Source organism: Hyaena hyaena, unplaced genomic scaffold (genome assembly GCF_003009895.1).
Source record: "Hyaena hyaena isolate Hyena2069 unplaced genomic scaffold, ASM300989v1 scaffold_234, whole genome shotgun sequence".
Classification (NCBI taxonomy): domain Eukaryota; kingdom Metazoa; phylum Chordata; class Mammalia; order Carnivora; family Hyaenidae; genus Hyaena; species Hyaena hyaena.
Window position 1 is genome coordinate 2028231 of NW_024080865.1, and position 21230 is coordinate 2049460.

The following is a 21230-nucleotide window of genomic DNA, read 5'->3' on the forward strand; positions in this document are numbered from 1 at the left end:
TATCATATTCTTAAGAAAGCCCATTGCAACTCTTTTTAGAGCATGTCTTTCCACATAACCCATATATTTACTTAGTCCAACGTAAAAAGCCCAGGGCAACCCTATCTTCAGAGAACACACATCATGAAGAATGGAGGGGCACCTGGGTGGCTCAGTCGGTTAAGCGTCCGACTTCTGCTCAGCTTCTGATCTCACCGTTAGTGGGTTCAAGCCCCACACTGGGCTCTGTGCTGACAGCTAGCTCAGAGCTCAGAGCCTGGAGCCTGTTTCAGGTTCTGTGTCTCCCTCTCTCTCTGAACCTCCCCTGTTCATGCTGACTCTCTCTCTCAGGAATAAATAAAACATTAAAAAAAAAAAAGAAGAAGAATGGATACTCCATACATAAAATATTCTTACCCAACTTCCCTGCCCACTATCTCTGTTGCTTTTGTTTCACCTTTGTACTCATCTAGGCATTAAAAACTCCTCCCTTCCCCAATCTCTTTTTTAAAAAAATAAAAAATTCAATCACAGCAACTTTTTTGTAAATTTTGTAAATTTATTGAAGATTTAGGATGTTTTGGGGAGATCCTGCACAACATTCCACCATCTTGCTAAACTCTTCTTTCTCCTTTTTCCATTTTCTTCAGTCTCCTCCCCTTCCCTGTTCCAACTAATTCAGTATGCCCCTCTACCCGTCAGGATGGGCTAACATGTGCTGTGGTACAAAACAACCCCCAAACCATGCACACAATACAAACATTTACATAGAAATGAGATCTTCACTGATGCGCTTTGATTGTACCTGTCAGATAATCTAAGCCTAAACTCTACATTTATATCTTTTACAACAGAGGCATTCAGATACTAAAAATATTATAAAATGCCAAGGAGGACCTTAAAATTCCCCCCAAAAAGGCAGTTAACTTTATTTTGGCCTAATGGTTACTAAATTAGTATTTGCTGCAGGGTCACATGGGGACTTTAAAAAATGTAGATGCCACAGACATTTTGATTCAGTAGATTTGATGTGAGGTTCAGGACTCTACATTTTTAACAAGCTCCCCAGGTACTTCTGAGAATTATCCAGGTTTGAAAATTGCCCCTCTAGTTCAGGGGTCAGCAAACTACAGCCCTCAAGCCAAATGTGCCCTGCCATCTGTTTTTGTAAACCAAGTGGAATTGGAAAGCAGACATGCCCACTCACTTAGGTCTGTGTAGGGCTGTTTTCATGCTATCATGGCAGCTGAGTAACTGGGAGAGGGATCGAATGGCCCACAGAGAGTAAAATATTTACTATCTGGTCCTTAATAGAAAAAACTTTGCCAAACTATGCTCTTGTCTGTTTTAGGACTAATTTCCAGATAAGTGTTATTATGATGGGAATTAAGTAAGGCAATGTAGATGATCACTATTGAAAACAACACTTGGACTGAATTCTTTAAAATTTTATCTTCAGAATAAATATATAATAAAAAATAACATGTTACCTTCATATGAGGATTCTTTTTTATAGATACGAATTACCGGCCAAATTTTTCCTGAGTCATACTGCCCCCTAATGGTAGAAATGTTAAATCACAGATACTTCATCAGATTAGATGTTCCCCATTGTTTATTAATTCCTGAAATTAGAGTAATACATACAGACTTTGTAGCAAGGGACTTCCGGCATCAGAATTCATTTGGTATAACAGAGCGGGACTAAATGGCCTGGGAAGAGATTGGCGGTTTACAATTGTTTTTTAGTGTTTTTTTTTTTTTTAATTTATTTCTGAGAGAGAGAGAGAGAGAGAGAGAAAGAGAGCGCAAGCATGAGCAGGGGAGGGTCAGAGAGAGGGAGACACAGAATCCGCAACAGGCTCCAGGCTCTGAGCTGGCTGTCTGAAGCTCAACCGACTGAGCCACCCAGGCACCCCAGAGATTGGCGATTTTAATGAAAATTAGAATCCCTTCCTTCCATAAAGTTGCTTTCTCTCCAAGCACCATTACTCCATGCAGCATTTCCAATCAGATTTTTTGGGGGGGACATAGTGACCATTTGTGATGCCATGTCTATTTCCAAAAGTGAAGCACAATACTATCAATATGCTCAAAATCACAAGTGCACTCACTATAATGAACTGAGATTAAAGGAAAGAAAGCTTCAATAGGAAGCTAGATGTATGCAAACATATGCCAAGACCGTTACCAAGGGGGATTGCACACATGTTGGAAATAATGAGCCAGCAGAGGATGAAGCCACTGGTTTTCCCCTTGACTGCTGACTAAAATCCTCTGAGGAGCTTTTAAAGAATAATGATGGCCAGATCCCCACCCCTTGAGATTTTGATCTAACTGTTCTTAGGAGAGGCCCTAGCAGCAGTATTTTTTTTTTTTAAGTTCTGCAAGTGATTGTGATGTGCAACCAATGTTAAGAATCATTGTTCCATAGCAGTGTTTCTCAAATTTTAAAGTATATACAAATCACCGGGGGATCTTCTGACTCTGCAGAATGTGATTCAGTACATCTGCGATGGCACCAGAGGCTCTGACCCTAACAAGCTTGAAGGTGATGCTGATGCTGCTGTCCGTAGATCACATTCTGAGTAGCAAGGAAGTAGGTCATCCTTTGCCACAATTTTTATGCAATTTCACTGCTTCTGAGATCTTAAATTACGTAAGTGTCACCCAGGAGCTAACGAAACATGCAAATTTGCAAGCTCCAGTCTCAGAAATTAAAATTCAGTGGATCTTAATTTTTAACAAGTGTCCCAAGTGATTCTGAGATTCATAGTCTGAGAACCAAATACGCACTAACCACCACAAATGCTATTTATTCTACAAATCACATTTCTTAAAAGCTGGTAGCATTCATTTTACAAGCTACTTTGACCAAATGTGGGGACATCTTTCTCCCAGCTGTGAGAAGAAATTACCCCAAATTCAGTGGCTTCAACTAACAATTTTATTATAGCTCATGATTTTGTTGGATGAGGAATTTGGGTAGAGATCATCTGAGCAATTCTTCTGTTCTCCCTGTGGTGTTAACTAAAGTCACTCAGTGGTATCCAGCTAGCAAACAGGCTGGTCCAGAGAGTCCAAGATGGCTTCACTTCCCATGATGGTTGCCTGGAATGTCCACTCATGACCTTTCCAGTCCAGCAGTCTCAGGTGAGGTAGTAGGTTTCCTTATATAGTGGCTGAAGTCTCTCAGACACACTGTTACTAGACACAGGAAGTGGAAGCTGCCATTCTCGCCAGTCCTGGACTCAGAAATTGGCACAGTGTCATTTTGGCTATAGTCTACTGGGTAAAGCAATCACAGAGCCCAACCAGATTCAAGGGGAGGAGTCATAAACAGGCTGGAATCATGGATGTGCATCCCGTGAAGAACCCCAAGTGCTCAACACAAAAGGGCGCTGTGCTTGTGGTTTAATGCTCTGTTGCCATCTTGAAATTCTTTACAACTTTTGAACAAAGGGCAACACGTTTTCATTTTACATTGGGTCCCACAAATTGTATAGCCTGTCCTCATCATAAACACACTTTACAATGAAAGGATAATTTAAAAATTCGTAGCCATCTTTCATTAGTCATAAGCTGTTTGCCAGAGACTTTATTCCTCACCATACGTCTGCATTCAAAGTTATACTTTCTTAAATTACTTAAAAATCTTTTTTAATGTTTATATATTGGGGGGGGTAGGGGCAGAGAGAGAGGGGACACAGAATCCAAAGCACGCTACAGGCTCCCAACTGTCAGTGCAGAGCCCAACATGGGGTTCGAACTCATGAACGGTGAGATTGTGACCTCAGACAAGAAGGATGCTTAACCAATTGAGCCACCCAGGCACCCCCAAAGTTATCCTTTCAAAATCCAAACTGAGATCTGTGGGTTAAATTCAGCATAAAGAAGAGAAAAATATATATATATATATGATGTTGGAAATTAGACTAAACATCAGACTAAATTCTGTGATGTTTTACAATTAAGAAATATGTTGAAAACCAACCACACTATTGTGCTGAGTATCTGCTAGCACTCTAGATCTGATGACCTCTGGGTTCACCCAGTTAGGTGGCTTAGGCATTAACCAACAGTTATCCAAGGTCAGTATGCATGCAGTATGCACAGTGTCCTTGATAAGAAAGGCAGCCAGGAATTACTATATAGGGAAAAGAAAAGTCTCCATGATCTCAGCAAACTTGGATTTGTGTTTTGGGGTATCTGCAGAAAACTATTTAAAGGTTATTAAGGAAGGCAGAGACAATGTGCATGCTTTTGGACAACTCGGCCACATTTAACATCTCTTTGGGTCATCAGTCATTTGTACTACATTATGTCTGCAGCAGGAGCTCAATAAGGGTTGCTGGGATGAATCTAAGCAACAAATGGCATAACAACAACAACAACAACAAATCAAGCTTGATAGACACAATGAAAGGAGAACAAGGTCAGGAAAAGTTAAGTACAGTACTTTGCACATGGGAGGCAAGGTTTACTAAGTTGAAACTACTGATATGATCAATTCAAAAGGCAGAACTACCCAGGGCAAGTTTCTGAAGGAAAGAAGGTAGATGTTGAAAGAGATGGAGGTTGGCAGAAAGTACTGAAAGGAAATAGAAATTCTATTGGTATAAGGAGAAGAAAATCAGCCCGACTAGGATAGAGTGATGTGGGTAGAGGGATGTCACTGGATAGATGAGAAGTGAGGAAAGGAGAGACTCCTGCTTGGGGCACTCAGTACCAGGATGCATAATCAGAATTCTCTCCACAAGCTGTGGGAAGTTTACTGCAGTTTGTTTGTTGCTGGTTTAGAGGGGATGCGTGATAGCTTTTTATTTTATATGCAAGCATAATAATGGAAGTCTTCAACTGAGCTACATTCCAAAGAAGGTACAAGATTAAGATGCAGAATTTTTCAGAGGAGGTGGTCAGAAACCTAGTGAATGATCCTTAAAACACTGATCCACACTGAGGGTACAAGGATTGGAAGTTGGAGATCAGAAGAGGCTTTAAAAGGGACAGGGTTCCTGAGGTACTGGGATGGTAGGAATCATTCCCTTAATCTCTGGAGACAACCTGAAGACTTAATATGTGTCTCCTGGAGTTTGAAGAACCATAATGGCCTGGTGTCTGATTCCCTCCTGATGAAAATCTAAAGGGTAAGAGAAAGGATGACCTGCTACTTTGATGGAGAATTGGCCTGCATTCCCAGAGCTCTTCAGGGAAAAGATTGTGTTTCCTACTGTGGTTGATGTGATGACTGAAAGACTTGTTCCTCCAGCCACTGGAAGTGATGCCATCAAAGAGCCCTCAACCATGAGTCCCCACAGGGATTGCTTTGGCTGGAGAGAGCTAGCTGATGTTGGTATGAGGGTATAAAATCCCGGCCCTGCACCCCAATTTTAGACAATTCTGTAGGGTCATTTCAGCATCAGAACTCTCTGTGGATTGACTGAGGCCTCCAATGAGACTGCAGTAAAGTTCAACTTCTGCTGCTGCGCAGACATGCTTCTTTCCCTTCCTTTTCATAGGTGTTGATCCCACGAGGACACTCCCTAATAAACATCTTGCATGGGTGTCACGATCTCACACTTAGCTTCCCAGGAAACCTAACCTGTAACACCTGTGGATCAGATGTGGGCCTCTGGGTCAAGTGGATTATCTTGGATCTGAACAAACATCAGCAGAGAGGATGCTTAATGTATCACTGGATTCCTCACAGCTGGGGAAGGATGAGCAACAGCCTGAATAGAGCCACACCAGCCAGGGTCAAGGTTTTTAATTATGAGGGGGAGAGGGGTCTTTGAAAAACTTAATAAAAGTAACTGTGAGGAAAAAAGGCCAACTTTAACAGTTTACCAAGTCCAAAGAGCACCAACAACCAGTTCACAGGAGTCTGGATCAAATACTTTCCTGTCCTCTCTCCCAGGCCTCCCAACCTGGAGAGGTTAGAAGCCCGAGTTCGCAGGAGCAGGGGCAAGAACACAAGATAGCGTAAGAGAAAAGATGTCACCCCTACCCCTTCCCTGACTTTAAAGTCTAAAACAGTTCCCCCATCTTCTAAAATGTTTCATATCACCTAAAGCCCACTCTTGCCCCCAGACACTGTAACACTCGTATCTTTCCCTTTATTCGGTGATATGCCCCACAGTTCCTCTAAAATCCGTTGTTACAAAAAGTCAAAAAACCTCACCTTGTCTAAAGATTGTCCCTTGTGGTCTGAGGCTGTAAAGTCTAAAAGCTTTTTCTTGTCTGGTACTATGTCTTGCTGGCCATTCCAACTACTTGCATACTGAGAAATATAGAGTGAGAGGTACACAGCAGGTGCTCAATACGTTTCTCAGATTTCCCAACTGCCTTCGGAGAGGAGCGCTGGATATCTGCGGCACGACAGGAACAGCAAGCCGCGAAGGTATAGCAACCCGGGACCCTGGGCAGCTGTGAGGCACGCCCCCGTCAGGGGCCTCGAACCGAGAAGACCCTGCTGAGAGGAGCCACGCACGCGCTCGCCTGTAGCCCCCCCGCAGAGTACAGTACAGGTCCCGCACGCGCGGTCGCCCACATTTCGTTCTGCCCCGCCCCATCCATTCCGCCCCGCCCCCCTGGAGCTCTGCTCCGCCCCGTCCTGTTGCACCGCCCCATCCCGCTCACCCAGCTCCTCCTCCCCGCCCTGCCCCTTCTTGCTGCCCCGCCCCACCCGTCTCACACCGCCCGCCTCGCCCGCCTTGCTCTCCGCCCCTCCCTCTCCTTTTGCCACGCCCCATCCATTCCGCTCCGCCCACCTTGCGCTCCACCCCGCCCCATCCCGCTGCCCCGCCCCATCCCGCTCGCCCTGCCCCTTCTTGCTGCCCCGCCCCGTCTCTTTCGCCGCGTCCCGCCCCCTTCTGGTACCCCGCTGGCTGGTAGGGGCGGCCGCCGGCGTAATGGGGACCGCCTCGTCGCTTGTGAGCCCCGCTGGCGGGGAGGTGATAGAGGACACGTATGGAGCGGGCGGCGGCGAGGCCTGCGAGATCCCGGTGGAGGTGAAGCCCAAGGCTCGCCTGCTGCGCAGCTCGTTCCGCCGCGGCGCGGCAGGAGCGGCAGCAGGGGCCGGGCCCGGCTCGCTGCCCCGTGGAGCGGGCGGCGGCGGGCTGCTGGGAGCTAGTTTCAAGTCTACCGGCTCGTCCGTGCCGGAGCTGGAGTACGCGGCGGCCGAGTACGAGCGGCTGAAGAAGGAATACGAGATCTTCCGGGTCAGCAAGAATCAGGAGTTGTTGTCTATGGGCCGCCGCGAGGCCAAGCTGGACACGGAGAACAAGCGGCTGCGGGCGGAGCTACAGGTAACGTCCGGCCCGGGTGCTCGGCGGGGGCAGTCGGGACGGCCCCCCCACGCCCGCGCCCGGCCAGGCTGGGCTCTGGACGTCTAACTCCGTTCTCCGTCCATCCTGTCCCCCTACAAACCTAGTAGTTTTGAAAGTTGACCAGGAACCGCTCTGCATTTTAATTTGAGGGACACATTCTCTTGGGGTCTAAACTGATTTCTTAACTAACCCCGCCCCTCTTCTATTTCTGGTTCATTCATTCAGACACCTTGAAACAATTAGCCTGAAAGTGTCCTGAAGCAGCAAATATCAATCTGCAGGGGGCTCTAGGGAAGTAGGTTAACTCGGAGCACACTGGCACACAGACTTTGGCGACATATGTTGCAGCTAACTCAAATTCCCTAGCAGGTATTAACTCCACTCCCCGCCACCTTAAAAATTACATCTTTCAGTTTCTTCGTGTGAAGCTCTTGAGTTTTAATGATCTTGAGGTTAATTTTTCTGGAAACCTTCTGATTTTCACTATCCCAACTGCTGTGATTGAAAACGTTCCCTAGGTGTAGTCAAATTCTCGTAATGCACTTGATTAATTTACTCAGAAAAACAATTATTGCGTGGTCTCCCTGTAGTAGATGTATTTTGACTCACTAAAATGGTATGTAAAGCAAAAGGCTGCTTTTCTACAGCAAAGTTTTAAGATTTTGTGTCATCAGTTTTTAGGCCTCTCCAAGGGTTGTGGTTTTACTTTTTTTTTTTTTTTTTTAACTGTGGAAGAAGCTTCTAGACAGTCCAAGTGTTTCTGGGCTCATCACAGTAGAAACTGAACAAATACCTCAGACTGATTTTTCTGAGAAGAAGAACCTTTTTCAGGGGCACCCGGGTAGCTCAGTTGGGTAAGCGGCCAACTTTGGCTCAGGTCCTGATCTCAAGGTTCATGAGTTCCAGCCTGGCTTCAGAGTCTGTGATGACAGCTAGGAGCCTGGAGCCTGCTTCAGTTTCTGTGTCTTCCTCTCTCTGCTCCCCCTCTCAAAAATAAATAAACATTTTTTTAAGTGTTTTTATTTATTTCTAGGAGAGAGAGAGAGACAGCGTGAGCAAGGGAGAGTCGGAGAGAGAGGGAGCCACAGACTGAAACAGGCTCCAGGCTCTGAGCTGGCAGTCAGCACAGAGCCCGACGCGGGGACCGAACCCATGAACAGTGAGATCATGACCCAAGCGAAAGTCGGATGCTGAACCGACTAAGCCACCCAGGCGCCCCAATAAACATTTTTTTAAAAAGCCTTTTTCCTTCTAAACTAGGTATTCTAGTCACCACCTTCCCCACTAGCTGTTGTAAAATTAGACTATTATCTGGGAAGAACTACTTACCAGCAGTCTATCTGTTGTCTTACCAGTTTGCCTACTGGACAGTCTTAATGCGCTTGCATGTGTAAAATGGACTTAATGCATTTCAGATTCCTGATCTCATGCATTGAAGCCATTGTCCAATGGAAGCTGCACATTGGAAATGACTGTGAGAAGGGGGTAGAAAAGAAGGCTGGACCAACCAGGGCAGAGTGCAGTAAGGGCTGACAAATGCCACAGTCTCAGTTTCCTCCTTTTACCTATGTAGTAGTTTTGAAAGTTGAGTAGAATCCACTAGGCATTTTAATATTCTCTTAAGGTCTAAACTGATTCCTTAACTAACCTGCCCATTTTTTAATGCAACTCTTTTGATTCCTTTCTCACATACCTAGGCATTAAAAAAAACTCTTCCATATTTATTTAACCCATTCAGTCATACACTTTCTGGAGGCCTTCAGTGTTGCAGGAACCAAGGGGGTTCTGGAGATAGCAAAATGAGAAAGACATGGAGCCAGGGAGTGGACGGTCACACAGAATTGATTATCCTTCAAATTAAGTCTTACAAACTATATACTTTCTGTTCTTTTACAGATGAGAAAACTGGCATAGGGAAGATTAAGAGTTTGACACAGTATTTCAAAGAAAAAGCATTAATTTCCATTAAAAGCTTAATGTTGAAATGTCTTCATTTACTACAGTTCAAGCATGTTTGCATGTTTTTCATGATTCACTATGTGTTTGAATAAAATGGCAACATGTAGTTCTTGATAACTGGTAAAATAGAAGTAGATTGTTACAGTTCTAAGGTATGTGTGTAATATGTATGTAAGACATTGTAAAATTTGGAAGGAATACTAGTTTTGTTAGAAATAACAAGCTCAGTTATTTCAGGCACTTCAAAAAACGTATCAGAAGATACTTCGGGAAAAGGAAAGTGCTTTAGAAGCAAAATACCAAGCAATGGAGAGAGCAGCCACATTTGAACATGACAGAGATAAAGTGAAAAGGCAATTCAAGGTAAATGCCTTATGTTTTTACCCACAGAGTGATACATAATAAAAACAGCGTATTTAAAATTTCCTATAATGCTGCATGAATAAATAGATGTATGAATCCTGAAGGTTTTAAGAACTAAGTAGGGTACTTTTTACATTTTTAAGATGGACCTAGTAAACTTGAGATCATTTCAAGGAAAAAATTAAAAAGTGAGCACTGCAATAGGGACTTGGGGAAGAGGAAGTATTTCCATATGGGAGAAAAGTCATTTGGAAATATTTGGGGATGGAGGACAAATTTGCTAAATGTCAGCAGTGCACAAGACAGCCCCACGCCACAGACAGGCCTCCTGTCTGAATTCCAGTGGGTTCCAGTTACAAAACACTGGAGTTCCTTTGGTTATTTATCCTACAGAAGAGATCAGGACCAAGCTGAATATTGGCTTCATGAGTGAAAGATTTTTCTGTTAAGAGTTGATGACACAACCTTTTGGTTATGGGAGAGGTTTCAAAATTAACATTTGCCTTTTAAAGATTTTTAGGGAGACCAAGGAAAATGAAATTCAGGACTTACTGAGGGCTAAGCGAGAGCTGGAGAGCAAACTTCAGAGGCTCCAAGCTCAGGGAATCCAAGTATTTGATCCTGGAGAGTCTGATTCAGATGACAACTGTACAGACGTTACTGGTAAATTTACTTCCTATTAATATTTTGAGCTTTCATTATAGGTGCAATGATATTGTAGAGCCAACTTTGAATCCTTTTAGTTAAAAGCAGTTGCTGTTAATGTTTATTCATTCTTGAGAGACAGAGACAGAGCATAAGCGGGGGTGGGCAGAGAGAGAGGAGACACAGAACCTCTGTGAGCTGTCAGCACAGAGCCTGGCGTGGGGCTCGAACCCAGAGCCATGAGATCATGACCTGAGCTGAAGTCAGATCCTTAACCAGCTGAGGCACTTACGTGTCCCATAAGAGGTTGATGTTATAAATAGAACTGCACTTTCTCCAGCTTTCTCAGCTTGTTAGGACAGCAATTTTCCATGAAGTCCATGGCGTTGTTAGGAGCCAGATTTCCAAGTGACTGGCATTGCCAACCTTACCCTATAGGTTTTCTCTATCTTGTCTAAGACAGCTCCTCCAGGTCTCACCTTGACATCTACATTTTGGCCGGGGGAAAAGGGAAGGGAATCCATTCCTCTCCTTGAAAGCACAATCTGAAAGAGGCGCCATGGTGGCTCAGTTGGTTAAGCGTCCTCGGCTTAGTTCATGATGTCTTGGTTTGTGGGTACGATCCCCACATCCAGCAGCGGTGCTGGCAGTGTGGAGCCTGTTTGGGATTCTCTCTCTCTCTAAGTAAGAAATAAACTTGAAAGAAAGAGAGAGAGAGAGGGAGAGAAAGGAAGGAAAGAAAAAAGGAAAGAAGCATAATCTGAAAGAAAGAAGCATAATCTGAAACTCCATTGGCCAGCACTACTCCTAGGAAGATTGGAAAGTGTAATCATTAGTAGGAGAGTCATGTACCACCTAAAGTTGGAAATTCTGTTACTAAAGGAAAAAGGGGAGAATGGATTTTGGAGGATGGTTGGTAGTCTCTGTCATATTATTTTTCCACATAGTGATACATTCTTTGCAACCATCCATTAGAATATCTGCATGATATTTTACTAAGTGGTTTCCAGGACAGTCCTGTGAACTCTTCAAAAAGTTTTTATTTTGCAATTAAACATATAAAATATGTTTTTTATAGAAATAAGGCTTGGAGCCATAGAAGGAAAGGGTCCACCGTGATCCAAGAAAATATTAAAAAACTGTGACTAATGCTGAAAAATGGAAAAGATTCTATTGTAAATGCAGTACAAAAATGTAGTCGCTCTCTCATTTACAGGAACCCACATTTAATTCTTGCAAACTGATTTGGGAGTGAAATATGGCAACTTGACAACTCCCTCTTAATTTACATTTTAGAACCTTTGGAGTCTGACCAGCATCCTGGAATTTTTATTACTAACTTTTGAGGGGGAAAAAATGAAGTGATTCTTAATGGCTTCAAGTGACTAAGAGGATACTCTTATGTCCCCACATTAGTCTTAGTGGTTATTGCAGTGTTGACATATGTTAAAATAAGCAGTGTTTCAAAACTATTATATTGTAATTGCCTTGGCAAGTTAATAAGAGCAAGTTAATATTCCCTCCCAGGTCTTTCTTCATATTTAGATTTAAACATGAAGAAAGGACAGTGAGGGAACATCACTCATTTCACATTCAAAGACCTACAAATAATAATCTCATTTTTGCCAGAAATTGAATCCAAATTGAGTATACACATATTTTCAAAGATGTCATGTTCATAAGCACCTGTTGATTCAGACATTAATTTTATTACTCTGGAGGTTTAAAGAGGAGGTACTCTTTACATCCTTAGCTTACATCCTGATGAATTACCAATCTTAATTACAAGTGTGCTAGTAATAGTCTTCCTTTGAAACTCTTTCCTTCAAATTTTACACTGATACCTGAACCGTATGGTTAGAAATCTTGTTTTGAATTTTTGTATGGGGATATTTTTAACTTCTCTTGTTGGTACAGTTCCTTTGGGTACTGTATTCTTTATTTCTTTTCATCTTTCTCGCTTTATCCCCCTCTTTGAATTTGAGATGATAACCAGAATTATGTTAACCAGCACCTTAGAAGTTGCCAGAAGTTGGTGATAAAGTACTTTCAAAATCATTAAAGATAGAATATTTGAATATTTGTTGTATTTATAATATTACAGTATTTTTAAAAATTAGAAATCCTGTGTACATATGATAAGTTTTTGAACATTCAGTAATTTGGTTTTCACAAGATAAAATCTCTTGCATTTACAGCTGCTGGAACCCAGTGTGAATACTGGACTGGAGGAGCCTTGGGGAGTGAACCTTCCATAGGGAGTATGATCCAGCTTCAGCAGTCCTTCAGGGGCCCTGAGTTTGCCCATAGTTCTATAGATGTGGAAGGACCCTTTGCAAATGTCAACAGAGGTAACACAAGCCATTTGCCAATTACTTTGGCTAATGGTAGTGACTGTTCATATACTGTAATCTTGTGTACTGGGAGAATGACCATCAGCAAGGCATGCTATTTTTATTCTGGGTGTCTTCCACTGTCAAACCTGCATGCACTGAACTGGTGCTGTCACTGACCAGAGCTGAGTAAGTACTGTAATTCACATCAGGATCACATGGTGCTCCCTGGCCAGACTGGCAAATCAGGTTCTAAATACTTAGCTTCTGGTCTGAATTCTCAGGGGTTTCAGTTGATCCTTGAGAGTATAATGTAGATTGACTGAGAAACAGATGTTTTTAGTCTTTCCCTCTGTATCGTTGATGCTTTTAAAGGTTAGAGAAGGCTGCAGAATAGAGTATGAAGTTATGCAATGTAGTATTCTTAGTCAAAAGAATATTTTCATTATTTTTAAAAAATTTTTTTTTAATGTTTTTATTTATTTCTAGGAGAGAGAGAGAGAGAGACAGCGTGAGCAGGGGAGGGTCAGAGAGAGAGGGAGTCACAGACTGAAACAGGCTCCAGGCTCTGAGCTGGCAGTCAGCACAGAGCCCGACGTGGGGCCGAACCCACGAACCGCGAGATCATGACCTAAGCGAAAGTCGGACGCTTAACTGACTAAGCCAACCAGGCGCCCCATATTTTCATTATTTTTATATAATTTGGTGTCCGAGGGGTGCCTGGGTGGCTCAGCCGGTTAAGTGTCTGACTTTGGTTCAGGTCATGATCTCAGGGTTTGTGGGTTCAGGCCCCGCATCGGGTTCTGTGGTGACGCATTAAAAAAACTTAAAAAAAAAATAATAATTTGGTGTCCAAAACAGCTTTAAGATCTGTTCAGAATTTCAATGCCAGTGCAGATCTGAGATGTTACAGGTAGCTCTACTCTTTTTTCTTTTTCTTTTTTTTTTTTTTTTTTTTTTTTTTTTTTTTTTTTTTTTTTTTTATGTTTTATTTATTTCTGAGAGAGAGAGAGACAGCGTGAACAGGGGAAGGTCAGAGAGAGAGGGAGACACAGAATCCAAAACAGTCTCCAGGCTCTGAGCTAGCTGTCAGCACAGAGCCCAACGCGGGGCTTGAACCCATGAACTGTGAGATCATGACCTGAGCTGAAGTCCGACGCTTAACTGACTGAGCCACCCAGGCGCCCCCATTTTATGCCATTCTTTTTGACTTAATATATCTCAAGAATAGTAAGTAGGTAAAATTATAGGCCAGCCTGGGAATGTAGGCCCTCCTACAGCTGCAAACTCATTAAACAGCTCATGTAACATAGGTTCATGATACTTGATTGGAGCCACTGGTCCAGTCAAGTACCCTAGCAAGATCAACTGGTGACATTGATTGCTTTATGCCCAAGGATAGAACTTGAGGTAAAAGAACTGTTTGCCCTCTAATATGTTATTCCAGAAGCTGTGTCATTTTTAACAAGTAAGATCAGATTCCATTTTATGTTGCCTGTTGTGTTTTTTCAGACTTTAAAAACATCCTCTTGTGAAATGTTTTTCTGATGAATTTTTTTCATGAACTTATGATAAATTTTATTTTCAGATGACTGGAATGTTGCTGTAGCTAGTTTATTACAAGTTACTCCCTTGTTTTCACATTCTCTGTGGAGTAATACCGTCAGATGTTACCTCATTTATACAGATGAAACCCAGCCTGAAGTGGATCTTTTCCTTAAGGTGAGGATATTTATAAATTCTTTATTCACTGATTTAAAATACAAGTTAATATTGTATCCTATTTATGACACTACTACATCTAAACCAAGTAGTTTACTGCCTATCAGATTATATGTCTTAAAGAGCAGGAAGAATTTTGGACTTTTTTTTAAGAGAAAATCTTGCTCAGTTTTACCAGTGTATTCACATTAAGGCTTTGGAACTTAATGCTTCTCAATGCTTTATTATACATTCTCCATTGTGTCTAAGACCTTTGTTGATAGTGCCTGCTTTAGGTAATATCTGCCAGCCCTAGTCTTGAATCTGTTTCAGGTTATGACAAAATTTAATCCTTATCATGGTTTTTAATAGTTCAAGGCAGCATTGGGGTTAACCTGAGGCAGAGGGCAGGCATACTCCGGCCTGTGGGCCAGATCTGGCCTGCAGCCTGTTTTTATAGGACCCAGAGCTAACATTGCTTTTTACTTTTTTATATGGTTGGAAAAAAATCCAAAGAAGGATGTTTTGTGATGTGTGAAAATTATATTAAATTCAAATTTTAGTGTCTATAAATAAGGTTTTACTGGAACACAACTGGGCTTATTCATTTACATACTGTCTATGGCTGCTTCATACGACAATGGCAGCATAAATTACGACAGACTAAATGGACACTAAAGACCCCTACTAAGATACCCAAGTCATTAAGCTATTATAATTTGTAAGAAAACTTGCTTTTTACAGAAAAAGTTTGCCATTTACTGTTCTAGCTGAATTTTTTTTTTTTAATGTTTTATTTATTTCTAGGAGAGAGAGAGAGAGAGACAGCGTGAACAGGGGAGGGTCAGAGAGAGAGGGAGTCACAGACTGAAACAGACTCCAGGCTCTGAGCTGGCAGTCAGCACAGAGCCCGACGCGGGGCACGAACCCACGAACCGCGAGATCATGACCTAAGCGAAAGTCAGACGCTTAACCGACTAAGCAACCCAGGCGCCCCTGTTCTAGCTGAATTTTAAATAAATCTGTACATCACATGCTATACCTGCTGTATTAACATTATTGATTAAAAGATTATTGATTAATGAATTTCTTTAGCTTTCCTTTTGATATTGTTCATTTTGGGTTGAGAGATAAAATATTTTGAAAACCAAAATTTCTTTTTATTTTTTTTTAATTTTTTTATTTTTGAGAGACAGAGACAGGGCATGCATGGGGGAGGGGCAGAGAGAGAAGGAGACACAGAATCGGAAGCAGGCTCCAGACTATGAGCTGTCAGCACAGAGCCTGATGTGGGCTCAAACCCAGGAACTGCGAGATCATGACCTGAGCCGAAGCCAGACACTTAACTGACTGAGCCACCCAGGCACCCCTCAAAATCAAAGTTTCTACTCATTAACTAAATGTAGGTTATTACCAAACTAATGTTGAGGGAATTGCTCATTTATTGCATAATAATAGTCATTATTACTTAGTAACTTAATTTGCTTATAGATTAACATAGTTTTCATTTCTACCTGTTTAATGTTCTAATATATCATGGTGGACATTTTTTACTATATAGATTCATGGATTTGGGTTTTCCACTCTCTATAACAATAAAGCAGAAGTCATTTATAATAATAATAATAATGACAACAACCACAAAAATAAATACCAAAGGAAAATAGCCTAATATTTTTCTTCCATTGTTTTAGGTTTTATTATGAAATAAATATTTTCTGAGCTAGGAAACAGCCAAGTTACTAAGCTTATATTATTTTTGTTTTAAGGGAAACTTGCCTTTTCTCTTAAAGACTTTCTTTAAAATATGATTATATTTTTATTTTTTAAGTTTTGAATATAAATTTAAAAAATATTCAACATAACCCGTTCTAAAGCATGCTTTTCTATTTTTTTATTTTTTTAATTTTTTTAAAAAATTTTTTTTTATTTTTTATTTATTTCTAGGAGAGAGAGAGACAGAGTGAGCAGGGGAGGGTCAGAGAAAGAGGGAGTCACAGACTGAAACAGACTCCAGGCTCTGAGCTGGCAGTCAGCACAGAGCCTGACGCGGGGCTCGAACCCACGAACCGCGAGATCATGACCTAAGCGAAAGTCGGACGCTTAACCGACTAAGCCACCCAGGCGCCCCGCATGCTTTTTTATTTTAAGCTGACCAGATATTTAGTTATATAAGCTGTGCTTTTATTATGTTTTAATTTCTTGTGTTTTCGTTTAATTTCTTTTTAGGACTATTCACCTAAACTGAAAAGAATGTGTGAAACAATGGGATATTTTTTCCATGCTATATATTTTCCAATAGATATTGAAAATCGATACCTCGCTGTAAGAAAATGGGAAATTGAGAAAAGTTCATTAGTTATTTTATTCATTCATTTAACCTTACCAAGGTAAGCTGAAAATTCTGTCATTTATTACAGAAGTTGTAAATAGAATTGAGATTGCCAAATGAACTTCAAAGATAAGTTCTAATTGCATCCTTATAATCAAAAACAACCCATAAACTTCAATAAGTGTTTTGAGTTTTCATACTTAAATAAAGTATTAAAAACTTTACATTGTTTGGGTTGTTTAATAGGTCTTAAGATTGGCATCATTAATGTAAAGATCATTTAAATCAGAGGTAGCTAACTGTGGCCAAATCCAGTCAGCCACCTGTTTTTATAAGTAAAATTTTATTGTAACATAGCTATATTCATTTATTTATGTACTTCTACAGCTGCTTTTGTCCTACAACAGCAGAGTTAAGAATTGTGGTTATAACAAAGACCGTGTGTAGCCCACGAAGCCTAAAATGTACACGCAGTGGCCCTAACAGAGCGAATTGGCAACTCCTGATTTCAGTAATCTGCATTAACCTTTATTATTTTCTTTCTTCAGATACAAACTGAGAGCTACTTGAATGCTTATAGAGATGTTAAGTCAAATTTTTTAATTCTCTGAGGATCTTATGACTTAATTCCAGTAAAGTGAACAATTTTCTTATAATGTGAATATAATTACTAGTCTGCAAATACTTATTTTTACCTAACTGGATACATAGATAGAAGACAAAATTAATAAGAGGTTTTCTTTCTGCCTTTGCTGTCTGATTGGATTTTACCCTTCCAAAGCGTTTTTCCCTTTATTGAGGACCAACTCTGACCTCAGCTGTGTGCAGAAGGATGTGGAGCCCTTGGCTTTCCCAGAGACCCTGCAGTGTAATCCATCATCACTCCTTAAGACTGCCCAGTGGCCAGACAGCCACCTGGTTAATGAGCCTTCTCCCAAACAAGTTTAAGGGTTCTTTCCACTTGATTGCCTTTTAGTTGGGGTTCTTTTCCTCCCTCACCCCTTTTCTTTTCCTGTTATTTTTTAATGTTTATTGAGGATATATTCTGTTTTATTATTTAATATCTAGGCAGTATTTTATCTCAGGTGGTAATATGTCATTTGTTATTTTTCTCTTATCAATTCTCTAATCCTTGAAACCGTCTTGTTTTTTCTTTACCTTGTATCCATATTTACTTAATAAAATATTGTATTTTTAGACTTTCAACATTTATTTTTATCTTTTTTATCTTTTTCATATTAAATTCTTCTTAATCTTTTACCCCTCACTTTTCTTTCATATTTTATTACTTTGCTTGGCAGATTTCAATTTATCTTCTTTTACTAAATTTTATTTGTTTTACATTTTAAAAACTTTATTCCTCTTAAAGAATAAGAATTGTAACTTTTAAAATTTAATCATTCTTCACCTATGCTCTGCCTTTAATTTTTCATATTCCATCTGCTGATTATTTTATTTCCTTACCGTTTATTTCCTGGCTGTCAAGAAACGTGGCAGTAATGGTAGGCCTCACACCGTAAACAGGGGTTGGTAGAGCTTTGCTTTTTCTCAGGTTGTCCTTCACCCCTCATAAATAGTCCCGCATTCTTCTCAAAAGATGACTCTAGAATCATGTCCCCCGAACAGTACCCAGTAGCCCCAAATACTTCCCTCCCACCAAAGGATTTGAACCAAATCCCAGATATCCTATCATTTCATCTCAGCCCCATATGTCAGTTTTGTAGGGAGTGATTTTGAAATAGGAACATGTGCCTGAACAGTGACCCATTCTTTGGTATTCACATGGGCCACAGAGTTTTCTCCTAAAGTAGTAACAAAAGAACCAAAACCCCAAAATTACATAGAACATGGTCAGAATGGTTTTAACAAGGAGAAATTCTATGGTTTGGATTGATTGGATTGGCACAGCGATCTATAATAGAACATTACTCTTGTTTTGTACTGAGGCTAGTATCTCCATGTAAATTTTGAATCATGTAATAGTTCTCCCTTGCTCACACACACTAATTTGCCTCTCGAGACAATCTTTCAATTAATGCGTTTGAGAAAAGGGAGTTGGTTGTCATTTTCCTTGCCATGTAGAAAACACTGGTAGGTTATTTTAAGATTTTTCTAGACTTTAAATAGGAATAGTAAAAACTGTCATTATGGTACCCTGTGGCAAAGTTAAAGTTTTTTTTAACCCTGTACCTCAGTTAAGACTTTTCTAGCCATCTGACTTCCCCCATCTGCCTCTGGATCTTTTTATACTGTATCTTGGGTATAAAGACTCAGATCATTCATTGGATGAGAAAAGCTAACAGACTAGAGAAGAGAAAAATCTTGACATATTGGGTTTGATAATATTTATATTTTAATTTGGAAGTTACATATTTCTAAATGGAATTAGGTTTCCATTTATTTGCAAAATCTCATGAGTCTCGTCCATTATTTTGAGCCATGTTGACAGTATTTTTTGAGAGGTTTTTTTCCTTGCTGGATTAAAAAAATTAATGTATGCTTTAGGATTCAATTTAATGCAGGATTTATTGTACTTGTTCTCACTGTCTGCTAATGAATGCCTTATGTTTTCTGGCTAAGCTGGAACAAAGCTATAAAACATGCATTTTTGGAAACCTTGTTCTGTCCCTGGGCTTCTTCTGGCCCCTTGTCATTGCTTTAAACTCCCATTATTGACACTTAGGTTGATTGTTTGCTGCTGTAGTGCAGTGTAGCACAAGAAATACTGATTTCCAATCTAGCCTTTTATTGGAAGACTGTGAAGAAGCTTTTCTGAAAAACCCTGACGGCAAACCACGATTAATTTATCATCGCTCTGAGGATGGGAAAGACAGTTCCAACTCCATCCAGCAATTGATTGATCAAGTTTCTAACCTGACCAAGACCAACAAAGCCAAGGTAAAATTCACAGGGTTATTTTTTTAAGAACCTGGTGGCCCAAGGGAAGTGTTAGAACAAAGGCCATGAGATAGGAGTGAGTGAGGGGAGATTAATAGGACAGGTGACTGGGAGCTAGGGGTAAAGAACCTTGGAGTTCACTTTAGAAACCTTGTTTTTTTTTGCTTTGAGTGAGATATTTTTTTACCTGGAAGTTTTTACTTGAGTCATTACTTGGAAGACTTTAAGCAGCAGCAGCAGAAATACAATTCTGACAAGGATGTTCTTGGGCTGCCATGTTGAGAATTGATTGGTTTGGAGGGTAGTGGAGAAGGGCAGAGTTGGATAGCTCTTAAGTCACTAAGTTAAAGATGCTGGTGGCTTGGACCAGGGTGTAAGTAGAGGAAGTGATAAGAAATAGGAATCTGGGGATAGTTTGACAGCAGAGCCAATAGACTTAGTTGTCAACTATGAGAAACAGAAAGGAATAAATAGCAATACGCAGGTATGAAGGGTATGATTGATGAGTGGACAAATCAGATTTTTTTTCTGTGCTTTTTTCCTCAAGAGCAGAGTCCTTTTGTCCACTGTTGACCCAGGATCATGTAAGAAGGAGCCTCTTCTAAGAGCACTGGGAAAAGCAAAACAGTGATTATGAGTGTGAGACATTTGATCATTCCTAGATGCATGAAGGGATAATATTTAGAACACAAATCTGGTGTGCCTTACTGCACACTGAGATAATTTAAAAATGCTTACAGTTGGTGTTAAGAATACAGTTGAGGGGCACCTGGCAGGCTCAGTCAGTAGAGCATGCAACTCTTCATCTCGGGGTTGTGAATTCAAGTGCCACATGGGGGTATAGAGATTACTTAAAAGTAAAATCTTAAAAAAAAAAAGAAAAAAAAAGAGTACAGTTGAAAACAACTTGGATTTTGACATTGTTTTTATTTCTCTGTGCTCATTCAAGAAATAAGACCAAATATGAACATAAGCATTTTTTTTACATCATTTAGTATTGAAAAGCTTGAGACCAGTGTAACATTAAAGGGCCCAACACAAAATAGTGTATTTTTTTATAATCTCCAGAACCATTTCATTATTTGGTTTAATTACATTAGTATGAGCCTAGTCCACTAGATCCCAAGAGGAAAGATACTGACTCTTCTTTCAGATCTACCCTATGTCCCAGCAATCGCATACTATTAGGTATTTATCCAAAAGATATAGGAGTGCTGATTTGAAGGGGCATATGCACTCCAAGTTTATAGCAGCACTATTGACAATAGCCCAAATGTCCGTCAGCTGATGAATGGATAAATAATAGGTGGTGTGTATATATATACATGGAATAGAATATACAATGGAATATCGCTCAGCAATCCAAAGAATGAAATCTTGCATCCATTTGCATCAACGTGGTTGGAACTAGAGTATATTATGCTTAGCAAAGTAAGTCAGTCAGAGAAAGACAAATATCCTATGATTTCACTCATATGTGAAATTTAAGATACAAAACAGATGAACATAAGGGAAGGGAAGCAAAAATAATATAAAAACAAAGAAGACAAAGCATAAGAGACTCTTAAATACAGAGAGCAAACAGAGTTGCTGGCTGGGTATTGGGTGGGGAGAAGGGCTAAAGAGATGATGGGCAATAATTAGGAGGACACTGGGTGTGATAAGCACTAGGTGTTATATGTGAGTGAAGAA

General features: G+C 40.5%; 1 protein-coding gene across 2 annotated transcripts in view; it reads left to right on the forward strand.

Annotated features, from left to right (window-relative positions):
* Positions 1–6825: 6825 nt before the first annotated feature.
* NPHP3 (nephrocystin 3) overlaps positions 6826–21230 on the forward strand; it is a 42314-nt gene continuing 27909 nt past the window's right edge. For both annotated transcript variants that reach the window (XM_039243874.1, XM_039243875.1), the window contains exons 1-7: positions 6826–7286; positions 9504–9629; positions 10142–10292; positions 12473–12625; positions 14196–14329; positions 16538–16698; positions 19382–19538. In XM_039243874.1, coding sequence (XP_039099805.1) covers positions 6891–7286; positions 9504–9629; positions 10142–10292; positions 12473–12625; positions 14196–14329; positions 16538–16698; positions 19382–19538 — 1278 coding nt within the window. In that variant the 5' untranslated portion in view covers positions 6826–6890. The remainder of the gene's footprint in view (positions 7287–9503; positions 9630–10141; positions 10293–12472; positions 12626–14195; positions 14330–16537; positions 16699–19381; positions 19539–21230) is intronic.